At 44.5% G+C, this 24081-nt stretch overlaps 1 protein-coding gene and 1 long non-coding RNA gene across 4 annotated transcripts in view; one reads left to right on the top strand and one right to left on the bottom strand.

Moving 5' to 3' along the window:
- Positions 1-13607: 13607 nt before the first annotated feature.
- Positions 13608-15663, bottom strand: LOC143820328 (uncharacterized). The gene is made up of 2 exons (XR_013225310.1): positions 15527-15663; positions 13608-15180 (listed from the first exon to the last, which is right to left on the bottom strand). It is a non-coding gene; the product is annotated as an uncharacterized LOC143820328 (long non-coding RNA).
- Positions 15307-24081, top strand: part of ATG5 (autophagy related 5) — a 52538-nt gene continuing 43763 nt past the window's right edge. The window contains exons 1-2 of one of the 3 annotated variants that reach the window (XM_077302958.1): positions 15307-15412; positions 19531-19689. In XM_077302958.1, the coding sequence (XP_077159073.1) occupies positions 19582-19689 (108 nt within the window). In that variant the 5' untranslated portion in view covers positions 15307-15412; positions 19531-19581. Of the gene's footprint in view, positions 15413-15458; positions 15684-16061; positions 16209-19530; positions 19690-24081 lie in introns of those variants that run through there. The other 2 variants (XM_077302949.1, XM_077302965.1) reach the window with 2 other exon arrangements.

Raw genomic sequence — 24081 nt, forward strand, 5'->3', positions numbered from 1 at the left:
TGGGTTGGAGCTGCAAGCCCAGTACAATTTATAGAAAAGCAGATTTGCTTTCCAAAGCAGATTTTTTGATCTTAAGCTTTACAAGGCAAAAAATGGCCTAATGACACAATTATACTCTGCCTATCTGACAACAGTTAGGAGTGGCCTACACCCACTTGAAGTGAACTTACTATTTGATTGGATCTAGTTTTAAATCGGCCTCTCTTTGTACTGTTTCTCCCTCACATACTGTCTTTCTGTTTGAAATATAAATGTATTGGCCTCATGGAGGGATGCTAGTCCCCAGGTGGGACCTGGGGATTGCCTGGTTTTACAGGTCATCTCCAGGGTTTTATCTGCTTTGGGCTTTTTATCCTCTCTTAGCCTGGATTTTAAAAAAGCAAATGGCACCTTTTCTGATTTCCATTTTGATTGCTTTAAATTTGCCATTTGCACTGTCTGTGATTGACTTTATGGTGACACCACCTTTTCTCTGGGCTATCTGGAAGTGGATATTATCTTCTAAATCTGAAAGCCCAGTATTGCAAGTGTTGTTGCCCATGTTTATTTTGTTTGTTTGTTTATCTTCCACCCTCCTCAATGCCCTTACTACTGATGTAGCACAGTAGTGTGTCGCTGATCGGTCAGGGCATCAATTCAAAAACTGCAGGCGACTCCCCCACCCCAGCTTGCTCTGGCTGTAGAGCTGGGGGACAAAAGGCTGGAAATAAAGCCCTCTCCTGCCCCGTGCTCCTTCAGTGCTGGCTGGAGCACCCCCCCCCCCGCACTCTAGCCCCCTTGATGAAGCAGGAAAGAGAGAGGAGACTCACAATTGGAATGATTCAAGCGCACAGTACAGTGTCTTAAGAAAACCTGTTTCCAGTTGGGGGAAAAAGAATGTTGCGGATCTGCCACAAGATCCAGGTTCAGATCGATCAGAATTGGACATCGGGGGAAAATGTGAGTGCAGACAGAACCCAGGTGACAGAGATCAGTTCCCCTGGAGAAAATGGCTGCTTTGGAGAGTGGACTCCATAGCATTCTACTCCATTCAGGTCCCTTCCCTCTCTGAAATCTCACCCACTTCCAGCGCCAACCTCAGTGTCTCCAGGTGTTTCTAAATCCAGAGCTGGCAATCCTAGCCTCATGGAAGCATGTGATGAAATAAGCTTTACCTACAACAGTTTATGCTGTAATAAATGTGTGTCTTGAAGGTACTACTGGATTCCAGTTTCATTTTGCTGCTACAGAAGCCAATGCAGAAGACTTATTGTGGATGGCAATAATTGATCTACAAGGTTCAGGGAAGGAAAGCTTGGCCAAACCGCACAGGCATCTAACTGCCTGTCTGTACTTGAGTGCTAACCTGGTTCAATAGACATTATAAGGAATATCCATGATTGTCTATCCTTAATTTTTATTTGGAATATTAAATTTTTATTTTAAAACAAAGCCACAGAGCATTTTAAATTTAATTGGAGCAACATTGCAGTGCCCAGGAGTGGCATCATGTTCTTTCCTTTGTCTGTTCCCAACCTGTTTTTAAACATGGAAAGGAAAGTACACAGACAAAGGAAGGATGTAAGGAGAAGGAGAAAGAGAAGAAGATGGTTCTTATATGCTGCTTTTCTCTACCTGAAGAAGTCTCAAAGCTGCTTACAATTGCCTTCCCTCTCCTCTCCTCACAACAGACACCCTGTGAGGTGGGTGAGGCTGAGAGAGCCCTGATATCACTGCTCGGTCAGAACAGCTTTATCTGTGCTGAGCCCAGGGTCACCCAGCTGTCTGCATGTGGGGGAGCATGGAATCAAACCCAGCTCACCAGATTAGGAGTCTGCACTCCTAACCACTACACCAAGCTGCATGTTGCATCCTCTTCATGAAAGGAACTAAACATGCAAAAGAAAGCCTATACCTCAAATAATATTTTGTTGGTCTGAAAGAAGCCACTGGACTCAAAGTTTGTTCAGCTGTTTCAGACCAACAAGAACCAGCTTGGTCTAGTGGTTAGGAGTGCAAACTTCTAATCTGGCGACCTGGGTTTGATTCTGCGCTCCCCCACATGCAACCAGCTGGGTGACCTTGGGCTCACCACAGCACTGATAAAGCTGTTCTGACCGGGCAGTAATATCAGGGCTCTCTCTGCCTCACCTACCTCACAGGGTATCTGTTGTGGAGTGAGGAAAGGAAAACAACTGTAAGTTGCTTTGAGACTCCTTCGGGCAGAGAAATGTAGCATATAAGAAACAACAACAACAACAACAACAACAACAACAACAACAACAACAACAACAACAACAACAACATCTTCTTCTTCTTCTTCTTCTTCTTCTTCTTCTTCTTCTTCTTCTTCTTCTTCTTCTAGCCACCTGAATCTATCTTCATGAAAGGAACCACCATTGTATGCTTGGTGGGACCATAATTCATAACTTCCACAAGGTTCAATACTTCATCTCAGATATCTGCTTGGCAGGAAAATGACACCACAGAATATAGTCTCCAGACAACTTACTTTGCATTGTTTCAGTACAAACAACACCACCTCTATAATGAATGGGTTGGAAAACCTCAGCAAACATGCGTATAGAGCTTACTTATGGGATGTTCAACTCCTCTAGGGCTATCTTTGCTACAAATTCATTGCAGTTATTTCTTTACTTGAGTCATTTATAGCCCACCTAGAAAGAAAGAAAGAAAGAAAGAAAGAAAGAAAGAAAGAAAGAAAGAAAGAAAGAAAGAAAGAAAGAAAGAAAGAAAATTCAATCATACAGCATTACAAGAGAAAGTTATAAAACTAAAGTTGTTGTTATTATTATTAATATATCCAGTAAACAATGCAAAATGTAAGATTGGGTTTACATAACTAGCAAACAATGTTAAACAAACAAAACATGTAAGACAGTGGTCCCCAACCTGCGGGCCGCGGCTCGGTGCCGGGCTGCGAAGGCCATGGCGCCGGGATGCAGCTCCCTATCCCCGCAGTAAAAAACTTCCCATGCCGCAAGCTTGCGGCCTGGGAAGCTTCTTACTGCGGGAGGGCGGGGAGAGGGAATCAGGGCCGGGCCGCGCATCGTGCATGCGCGGCCTGTGCGGGCGCGACTCGCGGGCGCGGCCCGATGCACGGGCGTGGTCTGCGCGGGCACGGCCCGATGCCCTGCCGGTCCCCAGCCTCAGAAAGGTTGGGGACCACTGATGTAGGACATGCTGAAAAAGAAAGTATTTTTATTTTATTTTTTAGATTTCTAACCTGCCTCACTCCAAAACTGGTTTCAGGGCACAGTACATCAGTAAAATACAAAATATATTTTTTTATTTTAGACATAGAAATCTAGATAAAATTCTAAAAATTTCATTAAAACCAATTTCATTTACTCCTGCTATCCCACTTCATTCTAGACAGGCACATGCCAACCGACCAGGGAAACAAGCTGGAATGTCATCTGTGCCCCACTTCCTCTATCACAGCGGTCCGCAAGCTTTCGGCCGCTGTGGACCGCTGCTCCGAAGTGGGGGGAGAGGGCAGCCCGGGGGCCCGCGCACGTGCGGCAGCCCCAGCGCAAACGCGCATGTGCGGACTGCCACGCATGCGTGTTTGCGCCTGTCAGGAGCACTAATGCGCATGCGCAGCAGTCCACACATGTACGTTTGCGCCGCGGCTTCCCCTCCCGGCCCCTCTGGGCCGCCAGCAAATCGGCTGCTAAAGCAAGCTTCTCTTCCCTCCCCTCCTGAAACAAGAAGCTTGCCGGGCCGCGAGCTAATCGGCCGCTTTGGCGGCCGATTTGCTCGCGGCCTGGCGAGCTTCTCGCTTTGGGGAAGGAGGGAAGAAGGAGCCACGGCCCGGCGCCAAGGCCTTCGCCGCCCGGCACCGGGCCGCGGCCCGCGGGTTGGGGACCACTGCTCTATCAGATATTGTTGGGGTGATTGGTGGTTGTGTTACACTGCCGTGTTCTTTGGGATTTTTGATTTCCAGTTTGGTGTATTGGTTATGAGTGCGGACCTCTAATCTGGCAAGCCAGGTTCGATTCTGCACTCCACCACATCCAGCCATTTGGATGACCTTGGGCTCGCCACAGCACTGATAAAGCTGTTCTGACTGAGCAGTAATATCAGGGCTCTCTCAGCCTCACCCATCTCACAGGGTGTCTGTTGTGGGGAGAGGAAAGGGAAGGAGAATGTAAGCCGCTTTGAGACTCCTTCCGGTAAAGAAAAGCGGCATATAAGAACCAACTCTCCTTCTTCTATATGATTTTTATGTCCTTGTGTTTTAACGGTTTTATTATGGACAAGTTTATCCCACCACGAGTCAATTCCGGGAGTGGTAGGAAATAAACTGAAATAACGATAACGATAACAATAATGATAATATATCAAAGACCTGGCCCGATAAGGGGGTACCGACAGTACTGATAGTAACCCCCAAAGTGGGGCAGGCAGGGAGCTCAGATGGATAATGGAGGTGCAGCCCAAACTTCAACCAAATACACAGTGGAAGAGTGTAGTTTTGCAGCCCCTTCAGAACTTTGAGAGTTCTGTAAGGACAGCTCATTCTACCAGGCTGGAGCCAGGGTCAAAAAGGCGCTGGCTGTGGTTAAGGCCAGGTTCACCTCTTTAGACTCAGAGATCGTCAGCAGGTTAGAATTTTTTGACCACAGAGATCTTTAGGGAGGTTAAGGTTAGGGTATACGAAGTAGGTTCCAAAGATAAAAATACTATGGAATCAAACAATATAAATTATCCAATAACCTTCAACTTATTTGAGCCTGTGGGCACATTTGGAATTCCAAATTAGCGTGGTGAATGCAGCAAGAACAGGGATGCCACAGAAGGGATGAGGTCCACAGCTTAACTTCAGTAAGGCCCATTATGCACGGAGTGGAAGGTCCGCATTCGGGGTGGAATGGCGGTGGCTAAAATCACCTATTATGCACGCTGCAGGTGGCAACCGGGCACAGAGTCAATGTATGCTGCCGAAAAAGCCGCGTTAGTGAGATGCGGAAGAAAGTGGAGCTTCCCAGGACCAGGGCGCAACCAGAAGCGGCTCCGGAGTAGCTGCGTGCATAATCGGATACTCTGGGTTTTGCCGCCATCGCGTTCCATCCCGTGCGTAAGCAGTTTGCTTCGCTTCTTCCTCCCCCACATTCTCCATGCCGCCGTTTCAGCGGCCGTGCATAATAGGCCTAACATAGTGCAGATCCTTATGCTGTTGTGGAAGCTGCTATCAAAGCAACATTTAAAGAAAATCTCAGTCAATCAGATCTCCAGTACCCGATCAGAAGCTTTGCTGGTCAAAAGCCTTACCTGGTCCCACCCGCTTCCTAAAAACATTTGGCGGGTGCAGAATCTGTGTTGATGGGTACTGTGGTACCCATGGGCACTATTTGGGGATCCCTGAAATAAACAATGCAATTGGACTAGGTTTAAAATAGAAAAGCAATGCAAACAAACATACAAAGGCATGAAACATCATAATGCAAAAGTCGATTACAAATGTAGATGACAATGAAGTAAAAGCAAGAGAATAAACATTCCAAAAACTATTTTATTGAAGATCTATGTAGTTTAAAAAATATCACAGTGCTATCCTACACAGTTACACCCTTCTACACCCATTTACTTCAATGGTCTTAGAAAAGTGTAAGCCAGTGCACCATTTATGTACGCACTGCTCCTTGAATCTTTTTTGTATTGCAATACACTATCGCTTTTTGGGTTTTAAACACCAGCCACACAAGCATTGTAATCTTTTGCGATATAAAACAATACATCAAATTAGATAAGAAGAATAAAGAAAATATAAAATATAATTGAAAATATTGAGATTGAGCATAACAAAATTTATTTTTAATATACTTTCTAAGGAACCTTTTCTACTGCATGTGAAGTGGGCAAAATGGTGGAACTTTGACCCCTCGTGGTACAAAGATAGAACTGCAAGACTGCATTTTGGGAGGCTCATGTGTGTATGCTTGAATAAAAGTATCTGGCTGGGGGGGGGGGGGGGAAGAGAATGCAACTCTATATAATGAATTTTTTTGTCAGGCTTGTTCAGCACCTAAATTTAAGCCATTCTCCATGGTATTAATCATGCAAAAGCGTGCTATAATTTCATTTGTTACCTCAAGTATATTATTTCAAATGTATTTTAATGATATCTGATTTTTTTTCACTGGTAGAGAAAAGCGGCATGTAAGAACCAACTCTTCTTCTAACTGAAAAGCAGTAGTATCTTGTTTTTATATTTCTCTCACACTAATGGTTAGATGAGAAAACTAAACCCCTTGTTGTGGTTCTTACCAGATACAGTATGCAGTTCTGTCTCATTGAATGGAACCAGTTTATCCAGTTTTCCAGTTTATTTAGTTCCACCCAAGCCTTCAGTTCTCACTAGAACCTCACCTTGTATGCATAATTATATTTGGAGTGTTCAAAGCAATGCAAATTTTCTTCTATTAGAATCACAGATATGGAAAAATACTCATTACTTTGGAAGTACTGAAAGTCAGACTCTCCCAATGGTCTTTTATCCACAAGATCTAACTAGGTAATTCAGCAGACTAATTCTTCATGCTTTTCATATCTTGGGGAATAATTTATTATTCTTTAAAACAATAATATGTCTAGCAAACTTTTAAAGAGCTGTAAAAGAACACAAAAATTTTAGTTAGTTCAATCAACATTCCAGTTGGCTAGTGATTGACTTAATCCGAATGAAACTAACTATTCTGACTTTTATAGTTTACAGTTCATAGCACTGCTTTTTCAACAGGTTGGCAGGGTGGACCTGTGGGGCCGGCAGCTCAGATGCAATGAAACAATGTGCTACTTAAGATATTAACGATATAGGCTAGATATCAGGGAAAAAAATTTCACAGTCAGAGTAGTTCAGCAGTAGAATAGGCTGCCTAAGGAGGTGGTGAGCTCCCCCTCACTGGCAGTCTTCGAGCAAAGGTTGGATACACACTTTTTTGGGATGCTTTAGGATGCTTAGGGCTGATCCTGCGTTGAGCAGGTGGTTGGACTAGATGGCCTGTATGGCCCCTTCCAACTCTATGATTCTATGATTCTATATTAAGGGTGCAGTTCTAGGATATCTGTAAATGGTTTGGGATTGCTAAAAAAAAACCATGCCAGCATAGCGTATTCCGCATATGGACCAAAATAGGTAGCACCAGGGAGGACTTGAGTTTTACTGGCATCCTAAATCTGTTGTGAACCTTAGGGTTAATGCAGAATGTTCCGAATGTTTAGTAAAGACAGACCTGAGAATCTGTTTTAGTTTTAGTGTCAAACGGGAAGCATGCAGAATTTTTTTCTCTATCATTCTAACAGCGATTGAGAATTTTTGCTTTGGATAGACAACTTATAGACCACCAAAGACCAGATCTGCTATCAATTGTTAACATTAATGAGTGATGTTACATTGAGCTATGAATACGTGGATTGATGGCCAGAACAATCCCTGGACAAATAGAGCAGGGTTTACTAAAAATATTAATTGAAAATGTAAATCTGTTTGGTCAGAAGTACCTCATATCATGCTGTGAGGGGACATGAATTAGAAGTATTATTATTATTATTTACAGGATTTTTATACCACCATTCTCCCATGGCAGGCTTGAGGTATTTTACAACATGATTAAAATACATAAACAATTTAATATATTTAAAAATTAAAGTTAACTTTTAAAAACTAAACATTAGCTCACTATTTAACAATTACCTTTCAAACTACCCCACCTCAACTCTAGCTGTTGTCCAATGATTCTACAAGCTAAAATGAAGTCCTGAGCAGAGGCAAAACAAAGTACACTCATTGTTATTCCCCAAATGATAGACCAAAATAAGCTAACTAGGGGACTCAGAATTCAACAATTTCCTCATTTATTTATAGATAATTTGTAGATTAATAAATAATGAGATCCTTACAGAAAAATGGGCAGCCATCCTTACTAAATGCTCATCAGATTTAGTGTTGGTTGGTTTGTTTAGATTTATATACCAACCTCCCTTGTGGCTCAGGGTAGTTTACAGAGAACATAAATTTCATAATTACAACATAAGTTTGATAACTGTGTCAATTAACAATGCAGCATTGTCAACAATAATCATAACATAGACAACAATAGAACGTTTGTTCACAATAACCATTTGATCACAGCCATGTAGAGTGAGCATATCTGCATGGGAGGGGGTTCTGAGAGCCCAATAGATGTTGTCATTGACCTCAACCAAATGTCTGGCAGAAGAGTTCCATTTTGCAGGTTCTGCAGAACTATGAGGACAGGACCTGGCTCTCTGCTGAGAGCTCATTCCACCAGGTGGAATGTTATTATTTATCCCACAAAATCTAATGAAATTAAAACACTGCAGTCAGATATTTTGAAGATTAGAGAGTCTCTTGAAAGAAAGTCACCTAGGGATGTGTTTAAAAGAAAAATTAATGACTTAGACACTAATCTGAAAAAATTCCAGGACAGTCTAAAACTTGCAAGTTTACTCACGATGCTAGGGATTACTCTACAGGAAATGTTTATCTGTGGCTTAAAACTCAACCTAGACCTAGAAACAAATTTGTCACCTGGGATCCAGCTACATTTAGTAGTTCAGAGGATGAAATGTGCAATTCCTCAGGGAGGAAACTGGACCAAGAAGGTCCATATTAACTTGCTCAACCAAATGAGTTAGACAATCTGACAGGTTTGAACCAGATTTTTCCAGGTGCTCTCTGTACATCCTCCACAGGTAGTATTTAATTTGTCTTCTAGGCAACTCACTCACTCAGGAGGAGGAATGGATGTTAACTTTGAGACTATAACTCATTTGGGACCCTATTTTAACTCATTTCAAACTTGGATTGTTTTTTTTTTTTAACGTATCAGGCTTATAAAATTAAAACACATGTTTGGTGACCGCAAGACTAGAGAGGAAGAATCTAAATTCATGCTAAATCTTCATTTAATCCAGGAATGGACATTCTGGAAATTAAGGAGTTTCTCTACAGATATAGGTAATGATACAACCTATAGAGTTGCCAAGTTCTGGACAAGTGAACTGGACAGCTGTGTTTATGTACCTTATTATTATTCTATTTTGTATTGCTATGTTTTAATATGTTTTAATTCCTGGTTTTAATGGATGTTTTTGCATCATCTTGTGCTGATCTATGACCGTAATAAAACTAACTGAACTGAAGGTGTTTGAAAAATTAGTTTTAATGGATGTTCAAAAGTTAGACAACAAAAGGGATAACTACAGACAGAATCTTTCTAGAGAGTCATGCCTTGTCTCTGCTCAGACGACATAACAATTAAGTCAGCCAATGAGGGTGGGAGGGATAGTAATTCTTAATATGTCATATTATGAACAGGAGGTGTTTAGGCAATTTAACAATAAGAAATATTATCTTCCCACTCCAGATTCCAACATAGAACACTTAACGAAGATCAGAGTAGTGACTCATGATGGACTGAATTTGGGTTACATTTGGAACATACAATTATAAAAATTCCTAATATATATGTGTTACCCAAGATATATAAACTGGGTTTCCGTCTGTGGGGAGACCGATTATTTCAGGGAAGGGGTCCCCTCTTGAACCACTAGCCCAATATGTTGAACATTTTTTACAGAAATTTGTGTATGAGCCATCTTAAAGGACACCACACAGTTCATTGCTAACATAGAGAATCTTCATATACCTATCTGGCTTAGTCACCTGGTATCATGCCCACATGACTGTGCCTGCCAGGAGCTCTGCCACCACTGCTCTCAGAGCACGAGGATGAGGAAAAGACGGGGCAGAGCAGTGAGGTGCTGCAGGACAATCAAAGCCCTATTGGGGACACACAGCCTGGTCCCAGCCAGATGAACACCATGCCCTCTGTGCCAGCGTTGCCCGAGTCAGAGGCAACACCTCTCTCCCCACCCCTCCCCAGCCCAGACAGCTTGCCAGAGTGCCTGAAACAATGCAGGCAGGTTGACTTGACAGCGCGCTTCTGGAGCACCCAGCTCAGCGCAAGCTGTCAAACTAGATGGGGCCAGGCTGGGGTCATTTCCACGGAGGAAGATTGAGTCCCCAGGTGCAGCCAATTAACCCTGTAGCCAAGCGACACTTATGCAAAGTAGAAACGGTCTTCATTTAACTTTGTCTGTGAGACTGCTTAGGACATGTTGTTGTCATATGCCAGTGTTATACTTTTTTTTAACCATATTTATTACCACTTTCCATGTAGAAGAAGAAGAGTTGGTTCTTATATGCCACTTTTCTCTAGCTGAAATAGTATCAGTGGCTTACATTCGCCTTCCCTTACTTCTCCCCACAACAGATTCCCTGTGAGGTGGGTGAGGCTGAGAGAGCCCTGATATCACTGCTCAGTCGGAACAGCTTTATCAGTGTTGTGGCAAGCCCAAGGTCACCCAGCTGGCTGCATGTGGGAGAGTATGGAATCAAACCCAGCTCACCAGATTAGAAGTCCATGCCCCTAACCACTACACCAGCAGAGCCCAGCAGAACCAGTGTATCTTTGGCACTGCAAACCCTTTGGACACGCCAGGAAAGTGCTTTGTGGGGAAATGTCAGGAACAGGTTCAAAAGTGTATAGAATTGACCCTCTGCAAACTATACACAGCAAATGCACAGCAAACCTCAGCCTCTACAATCTCTCCACGTTGTGGGCAAACTACACTGCTGGGGGTCCAGTTATAGACCCCCCCCCAAAAAAAGTCTCCTCAGTGGTCTCACTGGGAAAGACAGCTGAAGTTACAGGAGTCTATGAAACAGCTCAGGAACAAGCCAGTGACACCATACTCATAGGGAAACTTAATCTGGGCAGACCCCCCCACCACAACCACACACAGCCAGATATCATAAGCAAGGCAAACATCCCCCCTTTGCTCACAACCCCCCATCTCCAAAAGTAGTTTCTGAAAAATAGAAGGGCAGACATCCCACAGAGTTCTGACAGGGGCTCCCCAAAGTAACTCCAAAACAGCTTGGCAGGTCCCTTAGCCACACCACGTGAACAAGGGAAGTGCAGGACTGGCTTCTGAAGCAAGCTCTAAGATTGCTCCCAGTGCTACAGAATATGATATGTTAAAAGCCACTCCTCTGCTGGCTTCAAATGCCTGAATCCCTGTGTGTGCTATGAGGGTGAAAGTGGGTGCAAAGTGCGCACCCAATCATGTTGCTGCTGGAAGAAGGAGTGGCAGCCAGCAAGAGGAAGAAAAGGCCCACCCTCTCTCAGCAGGGAGAAGTGGAGGGGAAAACAGAAGGCCCCTCCAAGAAAGGCTCCCTATACTTGGGCTGCCATGGGCAGGACATCAAGGCAGGTCAAAGGGGCTCTTTGGAAGGCCCAGGAAGCAGTCACTTGCCTCATTGTGTGATGACTCTTAACCTAAAGTTAGCAAACTTATGAGGAGAGGGAGATCTACAGGAACTGATGATGTGTCCAGGCTGAGTCATGCTCTCAAATCTCTAATTCATATTTATTTATTTATAGTTGGATTTATATACCGCCGTTCACCAAAAGGTCTCACTTGAGTTCACATGCTATTTGTCGCTATTAGAAAACAGGACTCATTACTGTTCTTGCATTTCTTTCAGCTCCTTGCAGGTAGCCCTTCAACAGGGCTAGAAGCAAAAATGGACCCCATTCACTGTGCAGTGTCAACCATCTGCTCTGGCTGCAACACAACTAACAGCTACAGTGACCAGTGTGCATATAAGTGTTTTTTTTTATTTAAAGGCTACTTGACTAGGAAGGAAATGGAGCACAAGAGTTATTGGAATGAACAGCAGCAGGAATTAACCACATGAACACCACAGGAAAGACAGCTTTGTGGGGGAATGGCTGAAGTCTTCCCTGGTCAATCAGCCTGAACAGCCAATCTTAAGTGACTGGTCTAAAAGTGCCAAGAGTCAGCTGTGACAAGGAATCCCTTTAGGGTTGTCTTGATATCTTATCACCTCATGTAGGGTTACAACCAGGGATGCAATGGATACCAGGCTTGTGCTGTTATGGTCTGTCCTGCTCTAGTATATATTGTTGGTTTCAGTACTAGGATCAGTGGAGGATTCTTAATGCCCCACAATGTAGCCCTTCCTGCAGGCCCAGTTGACTGAGTGATTAGAGCATATGAGTTCTAGACTTACCTCCTCTTCCTACTTGGTGGCCGATCAGCAGGCAAAATGGTGAACTGTATCTTATTCCCTACTTCTGTCTTGTGATATTCAGATCTGTTTCTCGCATGAATGCTTTTTCTACTAAGAGCTATTGGGGCGAGAGCAGAAGTACCACCATCTGTGAATGTGCAATTGGGTGCCTTGTTGTCACTATGCTTGTGTCCTCCTATTCCTTAGGCTATTCTTCCCTATCAAAGCCTGAACCTTTGCCTGGGAGAAGCCACGACCTTTAACGGCTGTTCTTTTTGCCCACGCTTTCTTCCTTGTGCATCCCCACTGTCCAAAGTCCCTACTGAAGGGAGTCAAACCTCTACCTGTGGAGCTGCCAAGGGAATCCTCCATAAAACAGAGGCTGTTGTGCTGCCTTTGTCCCTTACCATGCTGTGTTGTGCATATGAGTGTCCATTGGCATGTGTTTCTTGGCTACTTACATATATGCCTGACATGAAAGAATCAGCAGCCTGCAATTCCATTATTGGCATGGGTGGAAAGAGTTGCTTTGGACTCCAGAGTAGTTATTATCCTCTCATCTCCCTGAATGGAGAATGGTGACTTAGCAAAACCTATGCTGCACCAGCACTGGTAATGCACTGGCACCTACAGCTTAGCACTGGATTCATTGTAAGGCATTTAGCGACACTGTGAAGCAATGTAGCCTTTGATGTTACTTCTTCTAATCCTGAACTTATCACATAGCTAGAAATGAATATTTGAATCATTAACCTATAAATAACCATATGCAGTCCTGTGATTGTTGCATCAAAAACCCGAGCTTGGAGAATGGAAAAACTAGTGCAGACATTTAATTTAGTGGCTTGACTGGAAACTCAGCTGAGGGAGGACAGCCAAACACGGAGGAATCCAATATTTACATAACAGGTCTAGGCCACACAGCAGGAACACACACAAAGGATCAGGCAAACTGCCATCTATCAATGGTTATTAGCTTTAAAAGCTAACGAAAGCATAGCTGTAATCATGAGTTGTTGGGTATAAACAACAGAGGCTGGCTATCACCGCCATTTCCTGCTATAGGTGAGGCTCCAGAACCATCAGCCAAACTAGATAAGGATCTGATCCAGCAAAACAATGCTTGTCTCTGTGGAAAAGGGGGAAAATGGGAGGGAAAGGAATTGAGGGAATATAAACAGAAGGAATTAAAAGCTGGGGAAGAAAGTAGAGATAAAGCTGCAGTAATGCATGGTGATGTAGAGAACAAAGAAAAATAGATATAGATAGAAGTATAGATTGTTATGGGGCAGAGACAAATAGATGAGATAATGTCATCATTAATGAGATAAAGGGCTTTTCTGCATTGTCGTCGTCCCCCCCCCCCACTGCTTCTGACCCCATATGGCTTTAGTGTATCTCTTGATTTCCACATAGATTCAAGTGGGTAGCCGTGTTGGTCTGAAGCAGCATAATAAAACAAAATTCGAGTCCAATGGCAACTTTAAGACCAACAAAGATTTATTCAAGGTGTGAACTTCCGAGTGCAAGCACTCTTCCACAGACTATAAACTGACCATCATGACAGGGGGAATATATAAACAAAAGTTAATCCTGTTAAATTGGTAAAATAAGTTAAATTAGTAAATTGTGTTACAACATAAATCCAAATATAGCCGTATGATCATTCTTTGCTAAAACATCCGATCAGTCTCCTCAAATTCAGTTGTAGTTCACAAAAAATAAAATTCTCTATGTTAGTCACTAACATAGACAGTTTTATTGGTATAAAATATTTCTCAGATGGTATATTATGCCAAAGGATATTAAGAAAGTTGATAAAAAGTACAAAGGAAAATATTGGAAATATCAAGATATAGTGGAACCTTTTACCATAAGTGGTGGATGTGTAAAAAAGAAATTTTTTTTAGAAATACATAATATATTGAAATGTAGATTCCCTATAAATCTATGCTATTAGGAATATTGTCTAACAAATTACCAGTTTTGGAAGAGATATTTGAATATATGGTGACAATCCCTGAAACCACATAAACAGCAACATTGAAATCAGATGTCTGTCCAAGTTTAGAATGGGAAAATAACTTGCAGCAAATGTGAAATTAGCAACTTATTTGGTGAACAGATCAACTTTGAAATTCGAGGAGAGATGAGAGTGTTTATGATATAAGCAGAAGAAAACTTAAGAATGAGAAACAATTTTTGAATATATAAATATATTGCAATACAGAAGCAGAATGAATTTTGAATATAAGGAAGTGGACTGTTAACAAAATACCATTTATTTTTGATTGTGAAATACATGAAATTTCCTTTTGAACTTTGGTAAGTTGCCAGTGTCTAGAAATGAAGATATGTAATGCGGACTAGGTGGTGATTGTAAGAATTATATAGTGATAGAATGCATGTGTCCCCCCCCCCCCCCGCATCTAGATGTAACTGAGTGGTCATAGTCTTTACTGAACAGTTGCAAGGAGATGCAGAGTAGTGTGGATGACTTTCTTCAGTGAAGAATTTGCAGTGGCTTCAGTGCAGATTCAGGAAGAGAATTCAGCCTATGAAGATATCTTTCACCACTTTACAGTCATCATTGTTGCAGGTTTATCTTATGGGGGAATACTTGGCCATCACAATCTGCCTGCTGCATCATGAAGATATTTTGGAAGATCTTTCTGGTATTCTATCACCTTGCTGAACTCTGCATTTTGACCAGGGAATTTGGGCTCCTTCAGTTCAGTACTCTCAACATGACGAAAGAACACAGCACAGCAAGTGAGGCCAGAGAGAAGGCCCTCGGCTCTGCTGAGGGGCCATCGGAGATCTTTTCCTGATCGGATTCTCACAAAGATTGATTGATGAGATTTAAAGAGGAACTCAGAATGCATCAGTGTGAAGTATTTGAGGAGGCATTTGCTGTATTTTATGGAGGATGTCTTGGAGGTTGTGATGATGGGGATGCTTGTTTTTCCTTTTCTCTACAGCCAGAGTGTGCAGTGGTTTTTGATGTGGATGGTCCGTTGTATAATCCTTTTTCCCCCCTTTTGTATCGTCTTGATATTGTTTTTTTGTTTTAAAGAAAAAAGAGATTAGGAAAACAGCAGGTGCCCAGCCCCTTGGCCTCCTCCCCACCCTGTCCCTCGCTCTCTTGCGGCTGCCGCCCCTGGACGAAGCCTTCGCCACAGCCACTCCGCGGGGGATTCTGCGTGACGTCACTTTTCTTCCCGCCTCTACAGCCAATCCCCGCCGCTACTTCCGGGTTGGGGGAAACCGACGCAGAAAACGGTTGGTTAGGGTAGTTGGCTGTCCCGAACGTTTGCCTCCCTCCCTCCCTCCCTCCGCGCGGAAGAAGGAATCGGATTTTGGGAGCGGGGAGAGGGGAGAAGCGCCGGGCCCCACCTTAGAGACCGCGGAGAAAAGTTGCGAGCGGGGCCGGATCCTCTGCTGCATGGCCGGGTGTTTTCCTGGCGGGAGGCGGGGCAGAGGGAGAACAGAGTCTGCGCGCAGCTGACCTGTGGCCGGGCTCGGCCCAGCTGGGAAGGAAACGGATGGTCAGGTAACGGCGGCGCCCCTCGTCCCCTCCCCCTCCCGGGCCTGCGGAGGCGACGGCCGCTGGGAAGCGCGTGGGCTGCTCTGGCTGGCTGGCTGGGGGCCGACGGGGAGCCAGCGCCCCCTCCCCCCCTCCCTCCTGTTGAGCCTCCAGGCCGGGCAAGGAGCGGCCGACTCGCTCGCAGCCCCAGCCTCGGTGCCCCCCGGGAAGCGGAGCGTGTGACGACAGTCGAGGGCGGTCTGGCGCCTCGTCTAACTTCGGTGCACGGAGAACCCCGCGGGGAACCTCGCGACGACTCTGCCGCCAGAGATACCGGGGGGGGGGGGGTGTTTTCTGCAGAGCAGTGGAAGTGCTTCCCCCACCCCAGCCTGACTCCCTCCTGCCCTTCCGTTTGGGGGTTTGCTGGGTTGCCCTTATGTCCAAGAACTCGCGTTCTGCCGTAGCTGTCGCCGCCCCGACTTGTCAGTGATCAGGATGACTCTCCCTGTGATATAGCACTACCCGACTCGTCTGGATGATTCTCCCTGTGAGGTAGCCTCTGAGTGAGCTCGCGGGGGAGCAACATCCCTCTAGCGCATATACCTTTCCTTTGCTACGCGAAGCAGGGCTTGCCCTTTGAAGTCAGGGATGTCAGTGATCTTAGTAAGGTGTACTCTTTTAGGATTTCAGGGTTAGAAAACCCTTAATCTGTAATTTGAAGTGGCTGTGCAGTATAGTGCTAATAGGAACCCATGCCCAGTGTAGCGTTTTATATCCTCCCCTAACCCATCCCCCCTTCTTTCTTCTTCTCTCTCCTGGTCTTAAACTGAACTCCCAGACTCAAGAATACTGGGAATGAGACAGCTTGCTTGTTGCCTTACTAGCTAGGCTTAGAAAAAAAGTATTCATGAAGTTAAAAAAAAATATTTTGAAGCATCAGCTCGCTACAGCCTCTGTCATCTATAGTCTGCTTGATGCCTGGGGTCTTGCTAGTCTTGAATTACTGGGCAGTATCCTTCTATCCATGTAGCAAAGGTGGATGCTGTTTTCCAGCATTCTTTTTCATTGCTGTAGCTTTCTGACCCAGAAAGATTATTTTGGGAAAGATTATTCCTGTGGTTGGAAGACCGTAGGGAGGACCAGAATTTAGGTACCACTGCTGGAGTGAGGAGGGACATGAGGATAAAATTGCTGCTTTCTGCCTCCTCAGTAGGGCTGTGCTTGAGGATTATAACACAAGTTCAGCTCCTTGTCCTTTCCTTATCCCAGCTCCTCTGTTGGTATTCTTTTGTAAACCAGAACACTTCTTAAATTAGCATCCCATATTTTGTTGTTGAAATCACATCCTTGCGTACTTTCGGGCTATTTCGTTTTAAAATACATTTTTGTTGCATTTGATTTATAGCAGTAGGGGTGCTTCAAATCCAAATAATTTTTTTCTCTGGAAGAAATAATGAGAAGCATGCCACAAGACTGCTAAAATTAAAAATGAATCTTATTAAAAGGAAATTGAAAATGAGAGTTAAAATAATTGAGATTAAAATCCCTTCCTGAGTTGGCTTTTATTTGAAACCATTTTGAACAGTTTCTCAGATATTATCTATAAAGATGAGTAACTGGATGAACAAATCCATGGGAGGCCATAATAGTTTTTTCAAAGAATGTCAAAGCCATAAAAGGTGAGAAGTCTTCCTTGAATGCACAGGTTAGTAGAGTGCTCAAAGGCGCATAATGCAGCCAAATCTATCTGATTTGGTGTGCTGCTAAGAAGAAAGCCACATATGGAGCCTCCTTGTTAAACTACTTTGAGGCCTTTAGTGTAATAAATTCCATTCCAGAAGATGAGGAAAGAGACAGGATTCTAATCTAGTCTCACCAGAGTGGATAGAGATGGCAATTCCTGCCCTCAGGGTGCCAAATGGAGGCAGCCAGAAGCAAGATTCACTTAGCAGAATAATCTATGCCTCAGAGGAGATAGTACCAGACTAGTAGTAAGGAAGGATGTATAGGATCCTGACATCCAGTGGTCCCCAACCCCTGGTCTGGGGACCAGTACCGGTCCGTAGATCAGTTGGTATCGGGCCGCGGCTCCTCCTCATCCTCCTCCCCAACTGCTGCCTTGGAGGCTGCGCTGCCACTCTGCCACTGGCTCACCTTTGGTGCTCTCCAGCGGCCGCCATGGCTGGGGCTCCCCCTCTGTGTGGCACTGCCCAGCTGGTGCTGGCAGTGCCCCCCAGTGGGTGGCAGAAAGTCAGGGGCGCCGGCTGGAAAGCAAGTGGAGTAGGAGCTCAGGCCGCGGCAGCTCTTGGCAAAAGACTACCCCCCCCCCGGGCCTTAGTAAAATTGTCAAGCGTTGACCGGTCCCCGGTGATAAAAAGGTTGGGGTCCACTGCTGACATCTATCTTTCTGATTCTCTTTAGCAGGCTTTCTTAACCAGAATTTCGTGAAATCCTGGGGTTGCCTATCAGCCCTGGAAGGGTTTTCTGAATGGGTCGGAGTTAATTAATGTTTTATATATTTTTGAAAGATTGTAAACCATGACTTGTATATTTTTAAATGTGTTAAACGTTTTTTAAAATTTTTATTGTTTAATTTATTGGCTGTTGCTTTTTGCCATGGCTGGCTCACGGCAGCTTACAGTTTACAAGATACAAAATAACACGGATATATATACGAATCCTCAAATTAAAAACATAACCCACAATATCAGACAACAATCTTTCCCTCCCCCATCCCCTATCAGATCCTGTGTATCAGGAAAATGAATGATGTCATAGGTGGCCTATCATCACAAGTAAAAAGAAAAGGGGAAAGGGGAGACCCAGAAATCTTCTAGCCCTAGCCCTAACCAAATGCCTTGTGGAAGAGCTCTGTTTAACATGCCCTACGGAACTGAGACAGCCCCAACCGGGCCTTCAGTTCATTTAGGAGCTCATTCCACCAGCTTAGTGTAGAGAGCCAGCTTGGTGTAGTGGTTAGGAGTACGGACTTCTAATATGGTGAGCTGGGTTTTATTCTGCCCTCCCCCACATGCAACCAGCTGGATCACCACAGCACTGATAAAGCTTTTCTGACTGAGCAGTGATATCAGGGCTCTCTCAGCCCCACCTACCTCACAGGGTGTCTGTTGTGGGGAGAGGAAAGGGAAGGCGACTGTAAGCTGCTTTGAGGCTTCTTTGGGTAGAGAAATCAGCATATAAGAACCAACTCTTCTTCTAAACAAAAAGAGGTGACAGCTTCATTATTGTCCTGTGCAAGCATGCTAAATGTGTAACATGATCTTCATATCTTTCCTAGTTCTATAACATTGCTTATTAGATGTGCTATCCTACTGATTGCATTGGCTTGCACTGTATAATCTACCTCAGTGAGAGAGGTAGACTATAAATAACTATAATCCTTATCCATCGTTCCTCTATATATTTGTGAAACAGGCTAGGGGTGGGACGTGTTCGGCTGTCCAAGTTGGAATAGGGTCAATCAGGGTACAGCCAGCTGATTGGCCCTACCCCTACAGCTCCCGCCCTCCGTCCCTGGACTCTAGCCTCTTTGCTCTCAGACGAGCCTCAATGCCTGGAGCCAGCAGCAGGTAAGGTAAGAGGGCCCAGGCAAAGTGTTGTAGTGGAAGGCTTGCTAACAAGGGCCTCTTGGCCTGCTAAGCAGGGCCTGCTGACTGCCTGCTAAGGAGCTCTGTCCCGACCCTGCTAACGAGCTAGCCAGCCCCTGCCTGCCCCACTTGATCCAGCTGCAAGCTGCGGCCCAAAGCCACCTTAAGTTGCCTGGCTGTTCTTAGGAACGGGCTTTGAAGCTAGTAATAGTTATAATAAATAACTTTGTGACTCTAAAAACTAACCAGTTATATTTTATTTGCAGGGTATTTTTTTGAAGGAGTAGGCTACATGTGCTTCTGTATTTCTTGGAAGAATGACAGATGACAAAGATATACTTAGAAAAGTGTGGTTTGGGCGAATACCAACCTGTTTTACTCTATATCAAGATGAGACCACTGAAAGAGAAGCTGAACCTTACTATGTAGGTATTATAAAAATGTTGCACAATATTTCCTGTGTATGCAAATTCGACTTTGTGACATATCTTCGTTCTAACAAAAGGGGTACTAGTGCATTTTCCAGCATCTGCATAATGTGTTGCTGATGACTCAAAATGCCCTTCTAGTAGAGTGTCTTTCTCAAGTGACAGAGGGTTCTGAGATAGAACATGCTGGAAAAGTGGGCAAATGAAAACAAGATGCAATTCAACGTGGATAAGTGCAGAGTTCTGCATCAGGGTCACAAAAATGAAAAGCATGCCTTCTGGATGAGAGATACACTTTTGGGGAGCAGTATGTGCGAATGAGATCTTGGGGGTACTTGTGTACCGTAAGCTAAATATGAGTGGACAGTGTAATGTCGTGGTAAAGAGACAAAATGCAGTTGGGCTGTTTCAACAGAGACATCACGTAAAAGTCGCAAGATATAGCCGCACTGTATACTGCATTGGTCAGACCACACCTGGAGTACTGTGTGCAGTTCTGGAAGCCTCACTTCAGAAAGAATGTAGACAAAATTTCAGAGGCTGCAGAAGAGAACAACAAGGATGATCTGGGGACTGGGGGGGGGGGGGGCGAATCTTGTGAGGAAAGGCTGAGAATGTTGGGAGAAGAGGTTGAGAGGGAACATGATTGCTCTGTTTAAGTCAGTCATTCTCAGCCAGGGGTAGTAGTAACCACAGGGTTACTCCAGAGCCCTGTTTGTATATTTTTATTATAGTTTAAAGAATAGAATAGAAAAGAGAGTTGATCACACAATATAGCTCTCTCCCAAACAGTTATCTAGTATAACAAAAGAAATTACAGTTGAAGCTTCTTATTCAGGTATTCAAGATAATATTTCCAGTGATCAAAGAATTCTTCCATAGAATCATAGAATCATAGAGTTGGAAGGGGCCATACAGGCCATCTAGTCCAACCCCCTGCTCAACGCAGGATTAGCCCTAAGCATCCTAAAGCATCCAAGAAAAGTGTGTATCCAACCTTTGCTTGAAGACTTCCAGTGAGGGGGAGCTCACCACCTCCTTAGGCAGCCTATTCCACTGCTGAACTACTCTGACTGTGAAAAACTTTTTCCTGATATCTAGCCTATATCGTTGTACTTGAAGTTTAAACCCATTACTGCGTGTCCTCTCCTCTGCAGCCAGCAGAAACAGCATCCTGCCCTCCTCCAAGTGACAACCTTTCAAATACTTAAAGAGGGCTATCATGTCCCCTCTCAACCTCCTTTTCTCCAGGCTGAACATTCCCAAGTCTCTCAACCTATCTTCATAGGGCTTGGTCCCTTGGCCCCAGATCATCTTCGTCGCTCTCCTCTGTACCCTTTCAATTTTATCTACGTCCTTCTTGAAGTGAGGCCTCCAGAACTGCACACAGTACTCCAGGTGTGGTCTGACCAGTGCCGTATACAATGGGACTATGACATCTTGTGATTTTGATGTGATGCCTCTGTTGATACAGCCCAAAATGGCATTTGCCTTTTTTACCGCTGCAACACACCGCCTGCTCATGTTTAGTTTACAATCCACAAGTACCCCAAGGTCTCGTTCACACACAGTGCTACCTAGAAGCGTATCCCCCATCCAGTAGGCATGCTTTTCATTTTTCTGACCCAGATGCAGAACTTTACACTTATCTTTATTAAATTGCATCTTGTTCTCATTTGCCCATTTTTCCATTGTGTTCAGATCTCGTTGAACTCTGTCTCTATCTTCCGGAGTATTTGCCAGTCCTCCCAATTTGGTGTCATCTGCAAACTTGATGAGTAGTCCCTCCACCCCCTCATCTAGATCATTAATAAATATGTTAAAAAGTACCGGGCCGAGCACCGAGCCCTGAGGTACCCCACTACTCACCTCTCTCCAGTCTGATGAAACACCATTGACAACAACTCTTTGAGTGCGGTTCTCTAACCAATTCCCTATCCACCTAACTATCTGAAAATCCAGATTGCAGTCCTTCAACCTATCCATCAGAACATCATGGGGAACCTTGTCAAAAGCTTTACTAAAATCCAAGTAAATGACATCAACCAAATTTCCCCGATCCAGCAAACCTGTTACTTGGTCAAAAAAGGAAACCAGGTTGGTCTGGCAGGACCTGTTGGAGACAAATCCATGCTGACTTCCTTGGATCACCAAATTGTCCTCCAGATGTTTGCAGATCGCTCCCTTTAATATCTGCTCCATTATCTTCCCCACAACAGAGGTCAGACTCACTGGTCTGTAGTTTCCCGGGTCATCCTTCCTCCCTTTTTTGAAGATCGGAATAACGTTTGCTCTTTTCCAGTCCTCCGGGACATCTCCAGTCCTTAAAGAGGTTCCGAAGATGATGGACAAGGGCTGTGCAAGTTCTCTGGAAAGTTCTTTGAGTACTCTCGGGTGCATTTCATCTGGACCAGGGGATTTGAACTCATCCAGTGCAGCTAAATGCCTCTCGACAACCTCTCTATCCATGTTAACCTGCCACCCAGACACTATCCTTTGGCTACAGCCATCTCTAGATGTGCCTAAACACTTTGACCTGTGGGAAAAAACTGATGTAAAATAGGCACTAAGCCTTTCTGCTTTCTCTGCATCTTTCGTTAGAGTTTGTCCATCTGCACCCAACAGTGGGCCTATTGCCTCCTTGACTTTACGTTTGCTCCTCACATAACTGAAAAATCTTTTCTTGTTACAATGGGCTTCCCTGGCCAATCTTAGCTCACTCTCAGCTTTGGCCTTTCTGATGATTGATCTACAGTGCCTAGTAACCTGTAGGTACTCTTCTTTAGAGCTCTGTCCTTCCCTCCATTTCCTGAACATTTTCCTTTTCTTTCTTAGTTCCTCTTGAAGTTCTCTGTTCATCCAAATAGGCTTCTTAGAGCTCCTGCAGTGTTTTCGTCTTTCTGGAATAGTCATTGATTGAGCATGCAATAGCTCTTGTTTGAGTAGCGCCCACCCTTCACATGCTCCCTTCCCTTCCAGCATTCTCGTCCATGGTATGACACTCATCATGTCTCTGAGTTTATTAAAGTTTGCCCTACGAAAATCCAACATCCGCGTCTGGCTACAAGCTTCCTTGGCTCCCCATCTCAAAAGGAATTCTATGAGGACATGGTCACTTCCCCCTAGGGTCCCCACCTCCTTCACCTCATCCACCAACTCTTGCCTGTTGGTCAGTATTAAGTCCAGTATGGCTGAACCTCTTGTGGGTTCATCTACCATTTGATAAATGAAATTGTCAGCCAGGCAGGTCAGAAACTTGCATGACTGAGGACGCTTCGCAGAGTTAGTTTCCCAGCACACATCTGGGAAATTAAAGTCACCCATGATGACAAGGTCCTGCCGTTTGGATATTTTCTCAAGCTGCTCACAAAGTGCAGCATCCACATCCTCTCGTTGGTCAGGTGGTCGGTAGCAGACACCAACCACCACACTGTTTGTTTTCCCCTCGCTTATTTTCACCCAGATGCTTTCCACTGCAGATATGCTCTCCTTCACTAGAATTTCCTGACAGGTAAGCCCTTTCCTCACATACAGTGCCACTCCTCCACCTCTTCGATCTATTCTGTTTTTTCTGAACAGTTCATATCCATCCACCATTACATTCCAGTCATGAGAATCATTCCACCAAGTTTCTGTGATGCCTACTAGATCATACCTTTCCATCAGCATGAGAAGTTCCAGCTCTTCCTTTTTATTGCCCATGCTTCGGGCGTTAGTATAAAGACAACTGAATCCTTTTACTTTTGGTTCCCTATGAGCTGGCCTTGCCGGTTGGGCTGCCTCCGATCGTTTTCCTTCCATACACTCCCTATGTTGATCGTCTCCTTCCCCTAGTGGCTTTAGTTTAAAGCTCTCCTGATGAATCTCCCCAGGTTCCTGCCAAACACATTCTTCCCCAGTTTCGATAAGTGCAGTCCATCAGGTGCTAGTAGGCCTTCCTCAAGAAAGCCTATCCCATGGTCCCAGAAACCAAATCTCTCCTGCCGGCACCAACTACGCAGCCAGTGATTCACCTCCATTATCTTCCTCTCCCGATGCATTCCTCTTCCCTTGACAGGCAAGATTGAAGAGAATACCACTTGTGCCCCCATTTGCTTGAGCTTCCTCCCCAGATCTTGATAGTCTTTTTTAATAGGAGCTATGGTATTCAGGGACATGTCATTCGTTCCCACATGGACCATCACAAATGGGTAGCGATCCGTAGATTTGAGGAGTTTGGGCAGCCTTTCTGAAACATCTTTAATTTTTGCCCCTGGCAAGCAACACACCTCTCGGGTTAGGGGGTCGGGCCCAGCCACATGGCGATCCATTCCTCTTAGCAGGGAGTCTCCAATTACCAGTACTCTCCTTTTTTTTTCTCTCAACTCCATTTCCTTCTGTCCCCGTGGC

This window comes from Paroedura picta, chromosome 1, assembly GCF_049243985.1.
Source record: "Paroedura picta isolate Pp20150507F chromosome 1, Ppicta_v3.0, whole genome shotgun sequence".
Taxonomy (NCBI): domain Eukaryota; kingdom Metazoa; phylum Chordata; class Lepidosauria; order Squamata; family Gekkonidae; genus Paroedura; species Paroedura picta.